The sequence below is a fragment of the Mchenga conophoros genome, linkage group LG22 (assembly GCF_057382185.1).
Source record: "Mchenga conophoros isolate Kocher_MC1m ecotype Shallow Benthic linkage group LG22, M_conophoros_male_GT1.1, whole genome shotgun sequence".
In the NCBI taxonomy this organism is placed as follows: Eukaryota; Metazoa; Chordata; class Actinopteri; order Cichliformes; family Cichlidae; genus Mchenga; species Mchenga conophoros.
In genome coordinates this window covers 9,511,182-9,532,287 of record NC_140546.1, presented here as the reverse complement: position 1 = coordinate 9,532,287, position 21,106 = coordinate 9,511,182, and the positions used below count along the sequence as shown (strand labels likewise).

The window sequence follows — 21,106 nt, the reverse complement described above, 5'->3', positions numbered from 1 at the left end:
CTGTACCGCCCCTTGCTTGTGAGCGGCCAGTAGCGGAAGTTCCGCTCCGTCGTGAACTGGGACAGCAAAGCGGTGAGTGTATGAGTCTGTGTTAGCTAGCGGGCCGTGGGTGTAATTTTAAATCATTTATCCTTACTCGAATGGGACCTTAACGGGGTCCTTTTAGTGCTTAAAGGGTCTCCTAAAAACGGGCGGGGTTTGGGGTCTGAATTTGATTCGTAACGTTTGTCCGAAGTAACCAAAAACAGAGACACACCGGTTGGAGACAATACAGTTAATGTGTGTGTGTGTGCGCGCGTGCGCGATGTTAGCTAGTAGCAGCTGTACTCCCACTGTTCCCGGTTATTTTGTGTGTGTGTGTGTGTGTGTGTGTGTGTGTGTGTGTGTGTGTGTGTGTGTGTGTGTGTGTGTGTGTGGGGTCGGCTAAACCTGGATTAAACCCGAGCGCATGGTCAGGAGTCAGGCAGTGTGTGTTTTTGGGGCAGCAGAGGCTTTGCGCTGCTGAATGCCATCACTACCGAGGATAAGGATGAGGCGCATATCAGTGCTAAGCTTCAGCCATTCATTGTCTCTTTCCTGTTCGACACCACCCGCTTCCTCTGCTTCACACACCCATATCAACTCATTTTATCCGATGCCGTGAGGCGTTCTACAAATTTCGCTTTGTCTTCTTTGACATCAGCTAGCCAGCCGAGCTGTAACCCTCCATCAGCAGGCGGGGAGCGGGGTTAGCTGCTGCTACTGCTGGTGGTGGAGGGGGAGTAGGATGGTGGTGTGTTTGGTGGTGGTGGGGGGGTGCCTGTCACTCACTGCCGCATATTATCCTGTTGTTTGCCAGCCATCCGTAGCCACTGAGCTGAGTGCAGCAGCCTGCTGCTGCTGCTGTGTGTGTGTGTGTGTGTGTGTGTGTGTGTGTGTGTGTGTGTGTGTGTGTGTCTTTGACGTGCACACGCGCACACACTGCAGCACGCCTCTGGTTTTTGTGTTTGATTTAAATGTAATTGGAGTCACGCAGGATGGAGACTCGTGATGTCCAAACAGGCTACATTTTCTTTCTTTTTTTGGCCTGTTTTACCTAAAAGTAGTGGTGGGAGCTGCTGCTTTTCATTGAATATAGTTAATCATTCGGTCAGTCAACACTGGAGTAGTGCTTTTTCTAAGTGTCACTTCATCACATTACACCCTTTAAAATCAGGGAAAGATGAACTATAAATCGAGATACTATGATGTGATAATGCAGTGTGGTGTTACAGCATTAGTGGTTACATTTCCTGCCTGATTCAGTAACTTTTGAGTGTTCTGTATAGGCAAAAATAGCAAAATTACGGCACGAAGTTACAATGATTTTGATCAATAGTGAGGTCAAATTTCTTTAATATGATATCCAACGCGATTGATGGAAAATGTGTATTTATTATACTTTAAGAAGAACAAACAAGTCTTGTTAGCTCTTGAGACAAAGCTATTTTACAGACTAAAAAGACAGTTTTTATATTTTATGTAGATGTACCTTTTATATAGAAATACTTTTTTGCTACGAAAGATGTCTAAAAAATGTTTCTAATTTAACTGATTATGGTTTTTAATCATTTTTATTGAAAAATACATTTTAAAAATTATCAGAAGCAACTTTATTTATGCAATCTCTGCTGCTCCTTATTACAAACCTGTGGTTAGTGTTTGTTTCAATAAAAGTGGTAAATAAAAATACTTTATTTATTTTAAAACGGAAAATATGTTTGAGAGTTTTATGTATTGCAATGTACTTGTGTTATTTTTAATTCCAAAAAAAAGAACAGATGGAGTGGTTATTAAAGGAAGAGTTTGATCAATAACACATTACTAGCAGTTTTACTTTTATCCTTCACTACCAGGTGTCTGCATCACACCAAATCTTAACAAACATATTGTTTGTAGATGTGTTGTGTTTAAAATACTAATTCATCATCTCTTTGGACATCTGCCTCAAGGCTTCCACTGCAGCACGTGTTGTTATTGTATGTCTGTTATTCATGGTTCACTGTCGTGATTAGAAATGAAAAATTACAATCATAGCATTCAGTATAGAAAAACATGCATATATTATATGTGTGTGTGTTACAAAAAGTACCTTTATGCTATCCTCTCCATGTCGTTTATCAATTATTATAAAATACTCCGAAGTTATTGTGAAAAATTGCAGAAGTAGACTGATAACATTCATGGTGCGAATTAAACGCATCACAATAGCACATATAAATTTACAGCGGGATCATAAATGACCGCGCTTGGTCACTTGAAGTGTTCTTAATAGCATTTTCTCACCTCTAATTTGTTTACTTGGGATGGGAGCAGGAAAAGTGCAGTTTTCTTGGACTACAGTACGAGGTGGGGAAGTTACTTCACTTGGTTCATTTTATGGCTAGTTGTTTCAGTTTGTGTACTGAACAGGAAGGTATTTAGCTCAAAATTGCAGCATTGACCTCTTCACTATAACAAACCTGTCTGGAGTTCTTTCGAAACTGACTCAGACTACCCCCTCCAAGCTCCCTTCAGTGCGGTTACTGCACCTGAGTGTGATTACCGTGTTCACATCTGCTCACACGCACCACACCATGTGTGAAATAACAGTTTGATTTAAACAGATTGAACAGTGACACAAAATAAACGTGCTTTGAATTAAAGCATCTACTTCCTGGTGGGGAGTTAACGTTTAACGAGAGACAACATCAGAGGGAATTATTTCAAATTGTAATGGGGCACGGCAAATAATAAGAATTGTTCTTACGCGGTTAAAGTATCTAAGTAAGTAAATAAAGTATCCTTTATTTCTCTGACTGCAGTCCACTGTAGAATGGAGGGAAGCAGTTGTTTATGATGTTTAGCTTAGCTTAAACTAACAGGTTAGAAACACTGCCACCAGTTTTTGAAAATACAATGAAAACCTGTTTGAAATTAAAAAGAAAAAACTGTTCAGAACCGGGAATGCTAGAATTTGCAGTCAAACAAAACTGTGAAAAAAGCAGCAGATCCTCATTATTTTGGAGATAGAACCAGAAAGACTTGAACTGATGTAAATCTGAAATGCAATTTGGGATAATTTTTAATTGAACATCAGGAAACAGATCTTCATTTCTGATGCTGAGGTGTTGGTCCTGGCTGTAAATCTTTGAGTACTGGAATGTTATCAGTGGTTTCAGTTTTAGTGTTTGTGAGCTTTAAACATATAATCAAGCTAAACATTTAGTGTAAAGGCAAAAGATTGGCCCCTGGAGCACATGATTTGTAAAATTTCCGGCATATTTTAGATGCCGTTCTTCTCGTCATTCCATAACTGGTTACCATTTGTGGCATGATGCATAAATATGAACGTTTTGGCTGCTTTGTTTTACATAATTATTGAGTAAAGTGAGAGATTTTTGATGATGGAAACTGCAGAGTTAAATAAAACGAGGCTTGTTTCATTTTTTTTAAGACGCAGCTTGAATTGGACTTGATGGTGGTACACTATTTTTAACCAGCAGCCTCCTCCAGAAGCACATAGAGAGTGAGTGAGCCGTTGTTTCTTGGAGCCTACTTTGAAAGCCCACACAATGCTTTGTGCTGGGTCTCTGGGTTATGGGTCATTGTAAATCTGCTGAACAATAACAGGTAGAAAAAACTGTATAACGGAGATTAATTGTTTCTTTGCTTATGCTACCATGTTTCCTGAGCTCGTCCTACTTGTTTGAACAGATTGTCCGATTGTACCTGCACTCCTCCGTTTATCTTCTTATCATCTTTCTTTCTTTCACTTCTGCATTCATGCTGCCCACTCTATGTCTCTGCCTGTTCCCTGTCAGCGTCTGGAGTGCAGCTAAATTCAATTTGTTAATGCTGGATTAGTATTTATTTAAAGCAAGCTCTTTAATTGGATTCTTGTGTGTTTCTTAAAAAAAAAAGAGCAATTCCTACTCAGTTTAAAATCTTTTGCAGAAAAAACTCAGAAATGAGGTCTGTTTTCCATTTTTACTTAACCAGGAGAACAAGTTTATAAGACAAGGTGAACAATTTTGTATTTGTATTTATAGGTTGCGACATTTTCATGTTTGAGCAGCCAAAATATTATGTAAAATAGCACAATAAAATTAAATACAGTAAGCTCATTTTAAATTGTACAGAAGAGATAATGATAAATAATATATATATATATATATCCAGAGGAATGATGTATATAATAGAATTGAAACAAAATGTAAAAAATTGCTCAAGTATTTTTAGATGTTCTTCTAGTATCATGATTTTAAAGTTAACTACTGAAGAGAGGTCCTTCAAATTTTTAGGGTAAATATCTGGTCTGTGAAATTGGACTACAGGAGTGGAGCTCATGTTAAGATGGAATGATGGATGCTTGAAGTTCCTGAAATATTTGAACACCCGATCACTGATAGCAGATTTTGTGGTCTGTAAAAACCTCACTTTGGCTTTTAGAGAATATTTTATTCAGTTTCTTACATACAAGTCACATACTATTATTTAAAATGGTCAGGTGAATGGTTTCACACATATGAAGGCATGAATATGAGGGGGGAAAAAAATCATTTTTATTTATCTTCAGTGTAGGGACTTTGTGGGAATTTATGCTTCAGATGAATGTCTACATCATAGCTACGTCATAACTGCAAACCCATCTGAAACCCCTCTGCCGTAACCTGACCTGCAACTCTCTAGAAATGTAAAGTAAATGTCACATTGACGCAGACCAAAACTATTGTGAGTGGCCTGTTCAGTACTGTCAATTCCCCCAATAATAATAATAATAATGACTCCAAAATGATGGCAATTCCTTGAGCGGGATTGCTGAAGCTACCAGAAATGGTGTGATGGAAATGTACAAGGAATCTGAAAAACTTGAGGGATAAATATGAAACATAGAAGGGGAATGAAGTCCCAGCATTTTGTTTCTATTGACTGTCGCTGCATAAAAACACAACCACAAGGTAGCTGACACATAATGTGCTACCACATGCGTTGGCCGCTTACAAATACTTCATTACTACACTGCACTTTTTAGAGTCCATATTCGTGAAGCAGTTAAATTAGTTTTACATAGAATTTCATAAAAATATTGAATAAAATGGCTGCTCAAAAATAATGTTAGTGGTATTTTTAGATATTTTTCTCTCTTTATCCCTTGAGAAAACTGATGATAGATACCTGAATATTTTTTTTTTGAAATTCCCATCAAGAAGTTTATTTTTACCCTGGATTTTTTTCAGATAGTTTGATGAAGCAGCATGGAATGACCTAGAAGAAAGGAGCTTAATTACACTGAAAAATTCAGAAATAAAATTTGGGATTTTAGTCAAATGGCTTCCAACCTCGAGATCAAGACGATTTTAACCTGTCCATCAAAATCTATCAGTTATCTAACTTGTGCCTTTTTTAATGAAATATTAAATACTTATATTCCTTAGAGTTCCAAATATTTATTTAAGTTAAATGTGTTTAGATAGAAAAATGTAATTCTTTGATGTTTATAAGTTGTAAGGAATCAGTTATTAATCTGGTGGTCTTTTAGCATAAATAGCTCACTGAACATATTATTTTGTATATTCAGATTTTGAGAGCTGAGCAGCAATATTCTTTTAGTTTTTAACAAGTTGTTTGGATGTAGAAGTACCTTTTTTTTCATGCATATTCACTCTGTGCAGAAAAAGCAGCACAATTTGTTGGAAAACACAAAATGTTAACTTTACAACAAATTTTCACTCTTTGCCCTGCTAATCCTGTTTACCATTAAAAAAAAAAAGGCTATTTCCTGCAGCTTGCCCATTCATTATTAATCTAGTACTCATTTATCAGTTGATGCAAAAACGAACAGACTTCTATTGTCCACACTTCGGATTTCACATATTTCGGCTGCAGATATGACCTTCAGCTAATGATTTGTCACCTGGTACTGACAGCACGTGCAGCATTTAGCTGCTTGATCTCAACATCTGTGAAATTTTAACAGCCGAGGCGCTGAAGGTTTATACATTAACCTTTGTGCTTCCATATTTCTTTGTCTCCTTGTTGCCCGTTTACCAATTGGACAGTTTGCTGTCTGACCCACCCGTCCCGTCTCCCATATCCTGTCCAACAACATCAGGATGTTAGAGGCTTTTACTGCTGGACTTTACTGTAAAACAACAACCTGATCTCCTGCCTGTTATTGACGGCTGAATCGCGCCAGTCAGCGGTCCATTTTACAGTCAAGAGAGGGCATTTAGTTTATTTGATGAGTCTATTCAGTTGCTGACTACAGAAACCTGCATGGCACAAATGCTTTTTTTTTTTTACTGACTGCTTTACCTTCACCAGCAGCTCCATTATGTGTTTGCATGTGTGAGCGATATGTTGACCTTTGTTGTTCCCGTGTGACAAATGAATGGCTGCACTGATAATGAGGTTTTTATAACTGACACAGAGAGCTGTTGAATGTCACCGCTGATGTCCAAATAACATCCAGTCCTTCTGAGCTACACGCAAGTAACTCTCGACATGCATCTGCACAGCCCCTGGTTTGAATAGGCTGTGCTCTATTTAAATATTTGAATACATCCTGGGGAGGTGAACATTTGGTATTGAATGAGCAGTGAGGCTTAGAGAAGGAGAAATGTAATGAACTTCATAATCCAGTGTAAATATAGCTCTACCAGCATGATTTCCATATATTGGCCCGTGTTCTTTATAATACAGTACACCCAACTCGGTGTTTTTAGTGATGTTCCTGGCTACTGATTTACTGGTCAGTTAAACAGGAGAAGAAAATAAGAGTAATAGATGAGTCTGAAAATAAGAAAGCATTCCAAAAGGAGGCTAAATTAACCCCAGTGTGGCAGGCCAAGTTCAGATATGTCTGTACAGATAATGTGTGTTTATTTAAGCGCCTTTTCAAATCATTAAATATGTTTTTCAGTTATCAGATCATATTTGAAAGTCTCATAAATTGCTTGATGTCAGATTAGTTAAACTGGTTAACCTTAGCAATGCTACCTTACATGCTGCTAGTAGCAGCATGTGCTACTAGCAGCATGTCTGTACATCTGTTTACTCTGTCACAGCTGATGTAAAGAAAACTTACAGAAAAACCAATGTTACTTAAAAAACATTGAAACAGTCGGCGGCTGCCAGATGATTTCATTGAATTTTGTTTACAATCTGCAACCGGCTGGAACTTGCGGTGACTAAATGGTTGCTCGCAGGTTTGAGGGCATTGCACACTCACGACCACTTGCGATTGCACAGGTCACCTGATAGGAGTCAACCTTTGTGCAGTGGTTACAGTCACAGTCTGACTTGATTTGCAAATCATTACTAATTTATAACCGTTGTAAATTAAGAAAATATGAAAAAGTAGTTTAACCATGTGAGATCTAAGAGATTTATGCTTCTGCGCTATGTCTGTTGTAGGTTGGTCATAGCTGCAAACAGCTTTTTGTTGCTGAGTAGCGGGCAGAACTGTTCTGGTCGTGCGCATCTCTAATTTTATTGCCAAATAAATTTACAGTTGCACGTTATATTAATGGAACTATTTTAAGTTCACAGGACTCATGCAGCACAGTTTGCTCTTAAAATAAGTTTGTGATCATTGCATTTATTGTTGGCTTCTCCACCTGTGACGATATCACAGCCTAGTAACCATTAATGCTGACACTCATGAATGCATGTATGAATGGCAACACTCATAAAAAAAACACACATCAACAAACAGAAAGCTGTCTCTCCCTCTCTGTAATCTGAAAACATCTGAGCTTCAATAGTGATTTATCATTGAAATCGTAGCAAAGACTGACAGTATCATACGCTCGCACCTTTCATCTCAGCCGAGCCTCCCAGGGTACAAAATCTGAGAGCCGCGCAACAAGTATAAACTGAGCTCTGAGTGGACATTGTAAGAAATAACTGAATACAATAAATAACTGAATAAATAAATTCAATAAATAACTGAATCTTCATCTGGTTCCTCTTAGTTTTTCCACATTCAGCCAGGTAAAATAAATCCTGCTGCAGTAAATCAAAGAATGTAAATCAATCAGATTTACAATCAATCAGCATGGTTTAAACACCTCGCTTTGGTGGACTGTGGTATACCGTGGGTAATGTCAGTATGAAGGCTGCGTGTATTAAAGCTGACAGTGATTCAGACCTCTGCCTCTGATTAAATTAACTATTAAGTTAACCTGGTTCATCTTGATAAATTTTTGTCAACTTGGTTCTAGAGAACATGTCAGAGTCCAAAGTTTAAGCCCTCCTCCTTTGTAATTTTTGTCTTCTGCAAAGCCATCCAATATGCCAGATCATGAGTAGTTTCAAGCCCCTGGGGCACATTCAAGATCCACAAGGAGGCTGTTGGATGACAATGACAAAGATAGAAAGAGAAAGTAAAAGCAAGAACTGTTCCAAATATAAATGAAACAGAAAAACTAGAATATGAGTGAAGAAGCTACTTTCTGGTGCTCCCTTATTCGTGAGAGGTCACCATAACACCATCAAACTGATGATCTTTTGCTTGTTAGGCGAATATGAAAATGTTATATTATTAAACCAGTTTGATTTGAGATTAGAGCTGATTCTGTTGGAGTAAAGGAGCTGTGTGATATCCAGTGATTTCTAGTATTAAAAACATGTATCCTCCAGAAAAAGCTCCGGAAGATTAGTGTCATGACTCAACTTCCTTCTCTGCTACAGGAATAAAAGAAGCTGCCATGAACTTTGAGCGGATTTTACAGTTTTGATCTGCTGTGTAAAAAGTCTTAGAGTTAACGCGAAGGACTGAAAACTGTGAAAATGCTTAAATTATCTCAAAATGTGTGAATGTTAAATGAAGCATTTTGTTTAGCTTGAAGTCGCTTCTCACTGTGCAATCTGCAGGCAGCTGAAATCTTTTTTTTTTTTCTTTTTTCTGTTCTCGTTTTTGTCTCCAGCACCTCTTACAGTGTATGTGTGGCAACAACATGTCTGTGCCGCTGCTCGCCGAGGCTGTGACGGTGTCTGGGGTGGAGAAGGAGACCGCGGCGGTGAGTGAAAGCACAAAACCTAATATAACTTTATTTACCTCAAACGCTGCTGGAGTGTTTTTTGTGGCCTTAATCAAACAGTGCTTTTAATTTTGACTTTGGCTGCTTGGGCAACTCTGCCCAACTAGAAACAGAAAAACAGGTGAGACAAAGACTATGAGGTACTCAAAGCTGTCACTTGTGACACGAAGTTTGGCGTAAGACCGAATGGAAATTGTTTCTGAGCGGCACTTCACACTTCTGTGAAGTATGGTGAACCTTGGTGTCACATCTGTGCTGTGGAAACATTCAGGCTAACAAGACAGGTGTAATTTAAATTAAAAAAAATAAATAAATAAATAAAAACCCATAACAGTCGCAGAAAAAATGGTGTTTATATACTTACCTAAAAGCAGAACAAGCTCCCGATTAAGTGTGGTTTTGTCATTTAATTTTTTTTTGTTTTTAGGATCACATTAAAATGTTATTTTTAAAACTTTCATTTATTTTACACACCTGACTAAATAATAAGCCACCTACACAAAGACCCACAAATCAATACTAGCCCTCAGAGGGTCCTGGGGACATGTCCTTGGGATCACGAATGTCAGTTTGCTTTATATCTGACAGCACGAAAAAAACTAAAATGCATGCAAATCTGTGTTGCTGCCAATTATTGACCCATCTGAGGGCCTAATAAAAACAATAATCAAACATTTCTTGAAATGTAGTTAGAACAAATATAGAACTGGCGGGTGCTGGCGCCTATCCCAGCTACCATAGGGCGAGAGGCAGGGTACACACTGGATGGGTCACCAGTCTGTTGCAGGGCTAACACATAGAGACACAGATAGAGATACAAATTTCCACCCAGCACTGTGATCAATATCAAGAAATTGGACTTTTTGTACTTCTGTAGCCGTGCCAGTCCTGTTTTATGGCTCACCTGTAGCTTCACCTGCAGCAGCACATGTAACGAGTGTTACAGCAGTGTAATCAGGCCCATTGTGTCAACACTCAGCTGGATCTCAGAGTGAAAATTAAACAAGTCTCTTATCAGGCTGTTACTGGATACTGTGCAGGGTTTTGTTAAACATCAGGATCAAAGCTGACTGTTCCAGCTCTGAACCCTACATGGAAGAAAAGTGTTTTGATCTGCGCAAAGAGCCAATTCTCTGACTTCTAGCAAACAAACATCGAGTTGCCAGTCTTCTGAACTGTCATTAGTCCCTTTCATGGTTTCTCTGCAGGAAGTATCATGTGTGGAAACTCGCAGTGAGAGTAGATCTTGGCAGGAATGTAAGACTGGCACCTGGTTTTCTTCTGCAAACTTGTAGCTGTAGCACTCTGTGTCCAGAAGGCTGGTAAATTGTATTGAAGATCAAAGAGGGTTTTTTTTTTTCTTTTGTTTTTCATCTGTGAAGTGCAAGATGGACTTGAACATACTGTCCAGATCACAGGAAGAAAAGTTTCTGTTACCAATCAGTACTGGGAACAGATAAGGCCTCTGTCTCTGCATTTAGAAGGAAGTGTTTCCCATTTATTTGTGAAGCCTGTGTAAGAGAAAATAATTCTGCTGTCTCCATCTGTGCTGCAGGTGATCTTCCTTCATGGTTTGGGAGACTCAGGGTGAGTAACTTTATTTCTGTTTTCTGTGAGGTGCAGTTAAAAAGTTCAGTTCCAGTTTGCAGTTAAAAAGTTTCTGATCATACCTTGAAGGATATCTTCTTGTGCACCTTTGGGCCGCTTTTTTTTTTTTTTGTAGATCGCCCTGTTGGAGTTTTGTCTGACCACTCGTATTTTTACCTCTTTTGTCAAAACAGTCATTTACCAAGATTTGTATTTTGAGCCAAATCTGAGGGAGCTGCTTTTGGTGAATAGAACAGGTGATGAGCAGAGCCTCAAATGCCATCACCTACAGACCACATCATTTCTGGTTAAAGGTTTCCCTCGCACAGCTCAAAATGTTACAGGGACAAATTCAGAGTGTATGGTGGAGGAAAAACCCAAAAGCATTCATGTAGCAACATAAAGGCATAAAGTATGCTAGGGTGCGCTTGGGTCAGAGAGATGCAGTTTTCATTATCGAATGGTGAGTGTTAGGCTCTCTTAGTGCGGATTCATCTCTGGAGACAATACACAACAGTGCAGCAATTGTGAATACAACCTACAGGCATACATCAAGCAAGCTGCAATTATAATGCCTGCTTTAACCCCACAACACTAACGTCCAGTTTTGTAACACTATCACTAATGCTGGGTATATTTTTATCCGATATAATATACCCAATAAAACAAAGAAATGACGAAACTGTCCACTCACTCCTGGGACACATTAGCCTTGTCAAGTAAAGGTGCATTCTCACTGAATCTCTGACATCTGTGGGAAAAGTTTTAAAAACAAAAGACCAGCTGACTATAAATGTTTTACCATATGAATTTCCCTTGGAAATTACCACTAAGTAATTTTTATTCAACACTTGATGAAAATCACGCGACATTAGTGTTCTAGGGTTAAGAGGCGTCCACACAGGAAACAGCTAGCAGTAACATGGCAACAATGTAGAAAGTCTGCGATATTCAGCGATTTCATGTGATGCCAGGCAAACACAAAGCGAGTCTGCAGTTTCTCAACTTCAAGGCGAGTGATTGAAGTGACTACCACTGAGAGCAAAGATTACCACTGATTGACATACCGTATTATAGGGTAGTAAATATATTAGAGGGTTGCCTAGGTAACCAGAGCCTGAACTATCTGCTAGCAACCACCTGTCAGCTGCAAACCAATTTGCAAGTGAATTGCTTTCTCTGTGGACGCCTGTTCAGGCACGGACACTGTGAGCTCTGTAGGATTTACTGGTCACCCTGCATTCCTGCTCTCACCTGTGGACACAAACCGAGTCAAGCAAAAAGAATCGAATTGCAGATACAAGTACTTTTCTCCAAAAGGCTGTCTGGATTCTCTCTTAGAGGTAGGATGAAGAGCTCCACTATTCAAGAAGGGCTCACAGTAAGAGCCAGTTGAGGTGGTTTGGGTATCTGACCAGGATTCCTTCTGGGCGACTGGGCACTGCAGGCTCTTCAGCTGAAACCTGCTGTGTTGTGGTTCAGCTCATCACCAAGACTCTTGATATGTGGATAATAGTTAAAACGTTTTGCATTTCCATTTATGGAGTATAACTGGAACAGTTTTCCAGTGGACTTGCAACAAGGTTCAAGCATTATTCAGTTCAAAGAATTTCCAAAACCTGCTTTTGGAGAAATTTGAAAACGATGCCTGATAGTATATATATATTTATGTTAATCATTATGTCTGTACATAGACATAGACAGGGAAGTGGGTGTGCCGATGATCATGGTAAACCAACAGAGTGTTGAGCATGGTGTAGGGATTAATATTTATGTACCTGCTCCTTCCTACTCCAAGTCGGACATTATGATTGAGTTGGTATTTCATGTCACATAGATTTTGTTGATTTTGTATGCACACATATATCTGTGTATATGTATATGCAGATATGTGTGTTTAATATAGGTTATCATCATTATCACACACAAACCATGTCACTTTGAAAGAGAAGCTGAGGTCTGTGATGAAGTGGTCAAAACAGGATTTCCAGGGAGCGATCTAAAAATGGGAGCCAGGCTGAAAGCAGGCCAGAGATGGAAGAGAAGATGAACTGATTCTTAAAAGCTGCCCAAACCTTTTGGATCACACTTTAAGCGGCACCTAATTGATTTTTTTCCCTTGTAATTATAGTTCACATAATTTGAGTTATTTCCATTTTTTTGTTTAAATGTTTGTTTCATTGGGCTGAATGTGAGCAGAAAATTCACAGGAGAAACATTCCTACATGTACAAATCATTACATAAACAGCACAGTAGCAGAGGGTGGTGATGCAGAGTTAATGACAATAATTAATTTTAAAATCCTGCATTTGGCTCTTGCTGCTTTTGCACTTGACTTTAATAACATGCATTTAGTGGCCTTTAGTCATGTGTAATTGGTGCCAACATTCATGTGGTTGAATTTCATAAAGCAGCACTTACAACATTATGAATGTCTAATTTAAAAAACGACTTAAATCAGTACATGATGACAGCTTGTCCTCAGTACAGTTTTAGTGCTCCTCTGTAATGGAGATGAAAAATCATTTCACACATGCTGATCGTTGTACATCAAGAGAAATAATTTTCTACACGCGTTACTTCAGCGTAGAAGTGACTTTCATGGACTTGGTTTAGAGCTGGGCGATAGAACGATAACGATATGTATCGCGATATAACTTTTACTCGATAGAGAAATTAAGCTATCGCGATAGACCTCGCCGCTCTTGTCCTCTTAAAAAAAAAAAAAAAAAAAAAAAAAAAGGTCAGCCAATCCAAATAAAGTAGCGCAGAGCCGAACCAATCACAGCCGCAGTGTCACGTCGCGTCACTTGTTACGTACAGCACAAGTGCCAAGCCGCACGTGTGTTTGTTTGGGAAGCAGCCAGCGGGTAATGGAGCCAGCGCATAATGGAGGAAATGAGTGTGCCGACTAGAAAAATCAACCGAGCGTGACCGAAGAGAAAACAGATGATGGTTCCAATGCCGGAGAGATTGTCGAACGGAAGAGCCATAGAAGTTCCGTAGTGTGAAGGTATTTCGGCTATTTCAAGTCTGACAAAAAACAGTAGCGTGCACTGTAAATTGTGCCGAAAGCAAGTCTGGAAATACAATGAACTGGTGCATGCGTCACACTGTGCGCCACGTTATTGTTTCGGTGAAATGAATTTCTACAATACTGTTACTGTTAATTCTACTCTCTGCAGTGTTTAAATGCTTACATATACACACAGTTACTGTCCGTCCACACATACGACTCGGCTCTGCTTCTATGCCGCAGCTTTGTTTACTTTTTCCCACCGAGGCTTCTAGACTTCTGATTGGCCAACATTTCTGCACGGTTAGGAATCTAGCTCCACCTGCTGCTTTGGCATGTTCATAGCAGCGTTTTCCTTCATTTCTCCCTTTATGTGCGGACGGGATTATTTTTTAAAACGAAAACGGAAAATCTCCGTTTTCAAAAATACCCGTGTACGTGTGGACTGGAAGCGCTAATTCGTCATTCGGCTTTTGTCAGACTAAAGTAACTGTTAAAACTGTTTGAAAAGCTAAGCTATACAACAAGGAGAGATTGAGAATTTCCTTTTAGTTCTCAGTTTATTTGATATTGACAAAAGTTAGTCAGTTTTGTCTGTTCTTCTGTAAAACAAACTAAGATTTATTTTTAGAATTAATACTTTGTTTCTAAGTGGAACTGACAATTTAGTCTGTTTCATTTGTTCTATTTTGAAACTTAAACGCTTTAGCGGCTGTCTTTTGTGTAGTTTGCAATATTTGCCTTTATTTATCTGAAAAAGTCTCATGTTCCTTAAGTACATCTACCCTGTTGAACTTATTATGGGAAATAAATATTTAAAAACAAGCTGCTGATTATTTCACATTTTACTTGTGAGCAACGGCACATTTAAATCTTACAAATATAGTTATTTGGCTTATATCGTGATAGATATCGTTATCGCCTGAAATGAAAAAAACATATCGTGATATGAAAAAATCTCATATCGCCCAGCTCTAACTTGGTTGTAATGCTTTTGGGGTGGATGTGCTGCATATTAGTGGTTTTACTGTTGCTTGATTAGGAACAAAGAGCTGCTCTCTCTGTTTTCTGTCAGGCATGGGTGGGCGGATACTTTGACTGGGATCCGGCTGCCTCACGTCAAGTTTATCTGCCCCCACGCGTAAGTCTTTTTTTCTCATGTCACGATTTGATTTATGCCTCTAAGAGTTTTGTTTGTCGGGACTTATGTGGATTGATTTAAAAAAAAAAAAAAAAAAAAGACTTGTAGGCAAATAAATGCTCTGTAATGTTTATTTGGTGCGTTTTAAGCCAAATTTTTGCCAGTCGTTCAAGTCGTTTGGAGTTAATAATGTGTTACTGTAACGTAGCTCCTGGCTGCTGTTTTCCCATCATGTTTTCATTGCCTCTCCTCCGCTGCAGGCCCCCCATTCCCGTTACACTCAACATGAAGTCGATGATGCCCGCGTGGTGAGTTGGCGTGATGAAAGAGGCGGCCTTTTAGCTCAACACTGGATGCCATTGTTTCCCTGGAAACCACAATAGCCTCCCATATTGCCATTGACAATACTGCAATTGTATCCATTCATTTTCCTTATGCTGGGCTTTACTTGTGTGCAGGTTTGACCTCATGGGTCTCAGCCCCGACTCTCCAGAGGACGAATCTGGAATCAAGAAGGCAGCAGAAAACAGTGAGTTTAATGTGTTTAAATATCGAACAAGGGCCACGTGTGTGGGTTGATAATAGCAGGGAAGCACTAATACGCTGTCATTAAACGGTGATTGGAAAGCTTCCAGACTGCTGCAGCTTCAGTCTGGTTTTACATCCCTCTATTTAGTGGTTAGTATCTTCTCTTGTATGCACCTTAACTCCTTGAAGCTTAAGCTAAAGAGGGTGCTTACACCATTAAATATATAAATGTGAAATACTTAAAGTGCACCTATTATACTGCTTTCCAGCTCTACTGCAATACATTTCTGTCACTAATAGCTCAATATAATCCCTTTTTTATGTGATATTGGGCCTTGGTGGAGCCTTTTAGATCACTCTGAAATGAGCTGTTTTTAGCTCCTCCACATTTAAGACAAATTTCTTCTGATTGGCTGCCACTCACAAGCAGAATGTTTGAGCACCAGGAAGGCAGCGGCTCTGTAGGCACAGCTAGAGCTGCATGCCTGAGATGACCCTATAAATTATCCCCTCTTTATGACATTATTAACAGCCAAGCTTCCAAAATAAGTCTGTGAATCTGAAAATTTTTAGTGCAACTTCAGGGCAAAATGTTTGATGGATGGATTGTTCTTGTTCATAGGCACAAATTGTCCCACCAGAGATTTGGGTCTCCTCCCAGCCTCCAGATTTGAGACTGGAGAATCTTTAGAAATGCTTTAAATTCTTATATCATAAATCCCTCTGCTGTTAAATAGATCAAAAACTCTGCTAAAAATTTAAGGTTTAAACCCCCCCACCACCACCACCACCACCACCTGCAATTTTTCTAATCATTTAATGAACATTTAAGAATACAGCACTTTGAGTCAACTGTAGTTGTGATTTGGTGCTGTGTAAATAAAATTTAATTCAATTGTAAGACTATGAGAGGCTTGATTATACTTGATTGTAAGATTAATGTTATGTAGGCGATTTAAAACGGATGTTCTTGACACTGATTAGTTAGTTTGTGAAAAATGTTCAGTCTTTGCGTATGTACTTGTCTGTAAAAAACAAACAAACAAAAAATAAACTTCAAAGAGAAAATCTCTAAAAGTGTGTGCTGTTATCCTCTTATTTAGACTGTTATAAAATGTCACTGCTGTGTATGAAGACTGTCTTCACCCTCTTCAGAGCAGCTATAAAAACTTTTTTCTTTGAATATCCACATGCCAAGTATGGATTACATTTTTTAAGCCAGCTGCAAAGTTGACAGGAAGTCAAGTGGAACATTTTTGTTGGAAATTTGCCACATAAGACTTATTTCTTCCTTCTTCTACGCTACCCACCCCTTTGTTTGGCTTCACTAACGGGTTATTCTTGCTTCTCACAGTCAAGGCCATAATCGAGCACGAGGCCAGAAATGGGATCCCTCCAAACCGTATAATACTTGGCGGTTTCTCTCAGGTGTTTTTTTTTTTTTTGTCTTGGTGCTACATGTTGTGAATTGCATTTACATTATTATATATACAAGATCAATATCGTAAATGCATCTATTAAAGGTTGTCTGCTTCCTGTGTTGCTCCTCAGGGTGGGGCCTTGTCCTTGTATACCGCCTTGACCTGCCAGCACCAGTTGGCTGGTGTTGTGGCCCTCAGCTGCTGGCTTCCACTTCACAGGAGTTTCCCATCGGTACAGTCACAGTTTCACTGCAGAGGAGAAACATCCTTCCCTGCCTGCTCCTCTTTTCAACACAATGCTGATACCTTCATATGATTTTTAACATGTCACCCTGCCAGAAGGTTTTAGTGAGAAAGCTACGCTCAAAGCTAAATTCTACTTCTATGTCTGTCCCACAGGCGTCAAGCGGCAATAAGAACCTCCCAATCCTGCAGTGCCACGGTGAGATGGACGCCATGATTCCCGTGCAGTTTGGTGCCATGACGGCAGAAAAACTGAAATCCATAGTCAATCCTCAAATGATTACCTTTAAAACCTTCCCAGGGCTCCCTCACAGCTCCTGTCCTCAGGTACTGTTGTTCACAAATCACACTGATAACTTCTTCTAAAAAGCTTGTTTTACTTCTTTCAAGGTTGAATCAAATATTTAGCTAATTTACATTTTTGTGACATCCTGATTACATTCACCAAAACAAAAGCATTGCATCATCCACCTGGGTGAATTAGGCAATGTTAATTAAACCTTTAAATGAAGGTTTTTCTCTTGAAATAAAGATAAGGAAATTTTTATTTCAAGAGAAAAATCTTGAAGACAATTACCAGGCCTCTGGAGAACTTCAAGATAGTTTGAGGATGTAATTTAGCCATTTAAATCAGCTGTATTAGATCAAGGATGCATCTAAAACCTGCAGGACACCAGCCCTTGAGACCTCGAGTTCCCCCACCCCTGATTTAGAGGATAAACTCTAAACAAGGGTTGTTGTTTTTTGTTTTTGTTTTTTCCATGATGCACTCTTCCAGCTCAAACTTTGCAGGTAGATCAAAACAGAACCGCTTGGGTCTCTGGTACAATTTTTATTACCCGTGATTTTTAATGTTTCAGATTTGCTTCTAAAGCTGTTCTTTCAAATGTAGATGTCTCTAAAACGCTGTGATTTTAACAGCTTGACACTTGAATCAAAAGAAAAGTCTTAAAGAAGGTTTGCAAATCAAACATTTATACACATATATATGCAGAAAAACAGGGTTGTAGGAGTTTACAGAACGTCCTTCTCTCAATAATGAAGTCTGTGGGCTATATACGAGTCTCCAGCACAGCTTGTTAAGCTTCCTAGTGTCACGGGCTTTGATGTTGTTAGCCCAGCAGATGGCTAGAAAGAAAACTGCACTAGCAACAGAAAAAGTGCAACATTTTGCTACACACATTTTTCTTGAAAAACCCTAAGTTTCCAGATGAAGTAGAGTCTGCTCTCTCCATTTGTGTGAACAGCCTCAGCGTTACATTTCCAGTCCAGCCTGTTTTTCAGCTGAGATGAGTCCTGAATCATCTGTTCAGCTTCTCCACTGTACCAACATTTGGTCTGCTCTCTTGCAGGAGATGGCAGCTGTAAAGGAATTTATCGAGAAGCTTTTGCCCCGGATCTGACCTCACCTCATCCCCACTGTGACCCCCTTTGAGACACTGACCTTTCACCCCTTTTCTGCCATTCTCCCACAGGAAACAGCCATGAGCACCCCCTCCCACACACATCCACGAGACAGCAAACATACACGAACACGCACATATTTAGTAACGATGATAACGATGATTTGACCCACACTGCTAAACCAACCAAATCTTCTCCTGCGGTCCAGCAACACTCATACTGTTAACAGATTTGTCAAACACACTGATTTGAAGTGCTTGCATTCACACGTCTTAGCCTTCGGAGGGAGAAACACTGAAAACTCAAACATTAAATTCCTGTTTGGCTTCTGTTTTACAACTTCTGTCTGTTGCCTCATTCTCATTTCCCCTCATTTTTACATCATTTAGCTTCTCACTCATTGCTACACTTATCCTTCTGGCATTGCTGTGTGACTTTGTAAATCAAGAAAATCAAGATTAACACAGAGCAAATAAGCAGGTTGGTACTCGCCTGCAAACACACCGCTGTTTAAAGGTGCAGTCAGACCAGATTATGCATCCTAATTCTTTTTCCTGCAGTTTGACGTGCCTTCTTAGCTTCACAGGTGGAGTCGCGTGAAACTTTAATATGTGATTGCTCTCAAGGTGCATGAGTTTGAGGGGAAAAAAGGTGGATTTGGCTTCTTATTCATTCTTGCTTTATGACTACAGCCTAAAAGTTGGGTGCATGAACATAAGCAGTAGAAACACAAATAAAATGCAGCATAATCTACAAGCTTGTAGAGGCCTGCCATGTAATTGCCCCATTTGTTTATGCTTGCAATCCTACCCGCCCTGTCTCCTGAACCCTTCTGTTATCTGGTCTGACTGCAGCTTCACTCCAGTGTTGGGTACCCAACAGAGTTTGACTCGGGGATAGTGAGCGCCAACCCATCCTTTCCAATCATGACTGCGGCCTGTCCAGGTCTTGCATCGTTAACAGCAATGGCTCTTTTTACTAAATCTTGCACACAAGGCTGCCATGCTGCTTCTTTCCTCTTTTTTTTTAAATAAATGTGATCAAACATCATGGAAGTATATGATCAGAGTCCAACAGAAATAAAGCTAATCAGTGGATACTCGTGCTACCCTGTGCTGTTTCTTTCAAAGCGTGCACACCTGCAGGTTGATCTGCTTTCTATGTATCTGTATGTGAAAGTACCTCAGTTTGTTCCTTTAGGCCTAAAGGCGAATGACTGATGATGGCTGCAGACCTGCACAGACTGCACACCATGACTGGTTTCAGCAGCGGTTCACCCCCACTAACAGCCGCCTCCTCTTCATGAATTCCTGTTGATTTCCACTATTTATTTTCTTTAAACCTCTGGTAAAACACACTTCCTCTACATTTTCTTCCATAACACCAACACAGTCTCGCTCCCTCCTTTGGGTCCCCACTAATAAAATATGGAAAGGTCAGCAACACTATTATATTCCACTTTAGAAAATAATGGCTATACAAAGGGAGCACTTTGGCAAGAAAATGGTCCAACATAATTGAAGGGTGAAAAAAAATCAAAGTTAATCTTTGAACAACTTGTGATCTTTGGACATAGGAGTGTAACTCTGAGGAGTCGTGTGTGTGCTTAAACATATATATATATCAGGTGTTTTACAGTTTTTCCTTTGTGAATATTGATTTTGCTCTCTTCTTAATTTCCTGTTCTGCTGTATCACTGTTCCCAACCTGGTTTTAAAAACAAAAAACCAGTAGAGAAGGATGAAAGGCATCTGTTTTGATTGTTGTTCACAACTCGATGAATGCGTCTCCTCTCCTCGACTCCTTGTGTATTTTTCTTATTTTTTTGCTCTAATTAGGTCCGTTATTTTCTCTTTGATGTGTTTGCCATTTTTTCTTTCATCATTCCACTTGTTCCTCTCGTCTCGTGTCTTTTCTCCTGGGTTGTGTTGTTGTGGTTTGTTTTATTTTTTACTTTTTTTTTTTTTTTTTTAATGTTGTTTTGTCACTGTTGTCATCTCATCCTTTTTTGTGTTGGTTTATAATGATGAGCATTAAAGAAACGTGTTCAGGTGAGGCTGAGGTGGTCTCTCCTCTTTTTTTTTTTTTTTTCCAAAACACCTGTATGCGTAATAATAAAAAAAGAAAAAAGTCCGTCTGAGTTGAGCGTCACTCATTTTTCTAATGTGTATCTGCAGATTCATACACACTCATTCAGGGGGTTTCCATATTTTTACTCTAATAATAATCTAATCTAATATCTAATAATACTTTAATGGTCGTGGGCAGCGTTTCAAACACTTGATTATTTTGAATGTTTCTATGATATGACGTAGACAACATCAAAGACTTTTATTGATAAATAAGTCACATCTACGCCGAGTCAGCATTAACCTTTGCTGACATGCAGCACATCAGCTTCTGGGTCGAATATTGATTGATGGTGATCCATTCCTGCCCTATCGGTGCTTGAACTTGATCATAGTTTGTGGGCGTCTTCGTCCACTTGCTTTTTAAGGATTAACCATGGATTTGCAATCCGATTAACATGTGAGGAATGTAGCCTTGGATTCAAAATCTGAATTTGATGATTTTGCAGCCACTTAGTTACAAAGTTTGTTTTTTTACTCCATCATGGTGAAAAATGGAGAGAAATTACACCTTGATCCTTGGTAAAAGCTGGTCTTTGAGGATGTTTTAAGTCTTGTCAGTCTGTCAAAGGTGTCTCCTTTTGCTCTGAAG

General features: G+C 39.2%; 1 protein-coding gene across 1 annotated transcript; it reads left to right on the top strand.

The window, feature by feature from the left end:
• lypla2 (lysophospholipase 2) lies at positions 1-20,518 on the top strand. The gene is made up of 10 exons (XM_085261948.1): positions 1-72; positions 8,931-9,023; positions 10,600-10,631; positions 14,724-14,789; positions 15,050-15,097; positions 15,248-15,318; positions 16,672-16,745; positions 16,869-16,970; positions 17,138-17,308; positions 18,334-20,518. Exons 2-10 carry the CDS (start codon positions 8,946-8,948, stop codon positions 18,382-18,384), a joined length of 693 nt encoding a protein of 230 aa, XP_085118074.1. The 5' UTR covers positions 1-72; positions 8,931-8,945; the 3' UTR covers positions 18,385-20,518.
• The last annotated feature ends 588 nt before the right edge of the window (positions 20,519-21,106 follow it).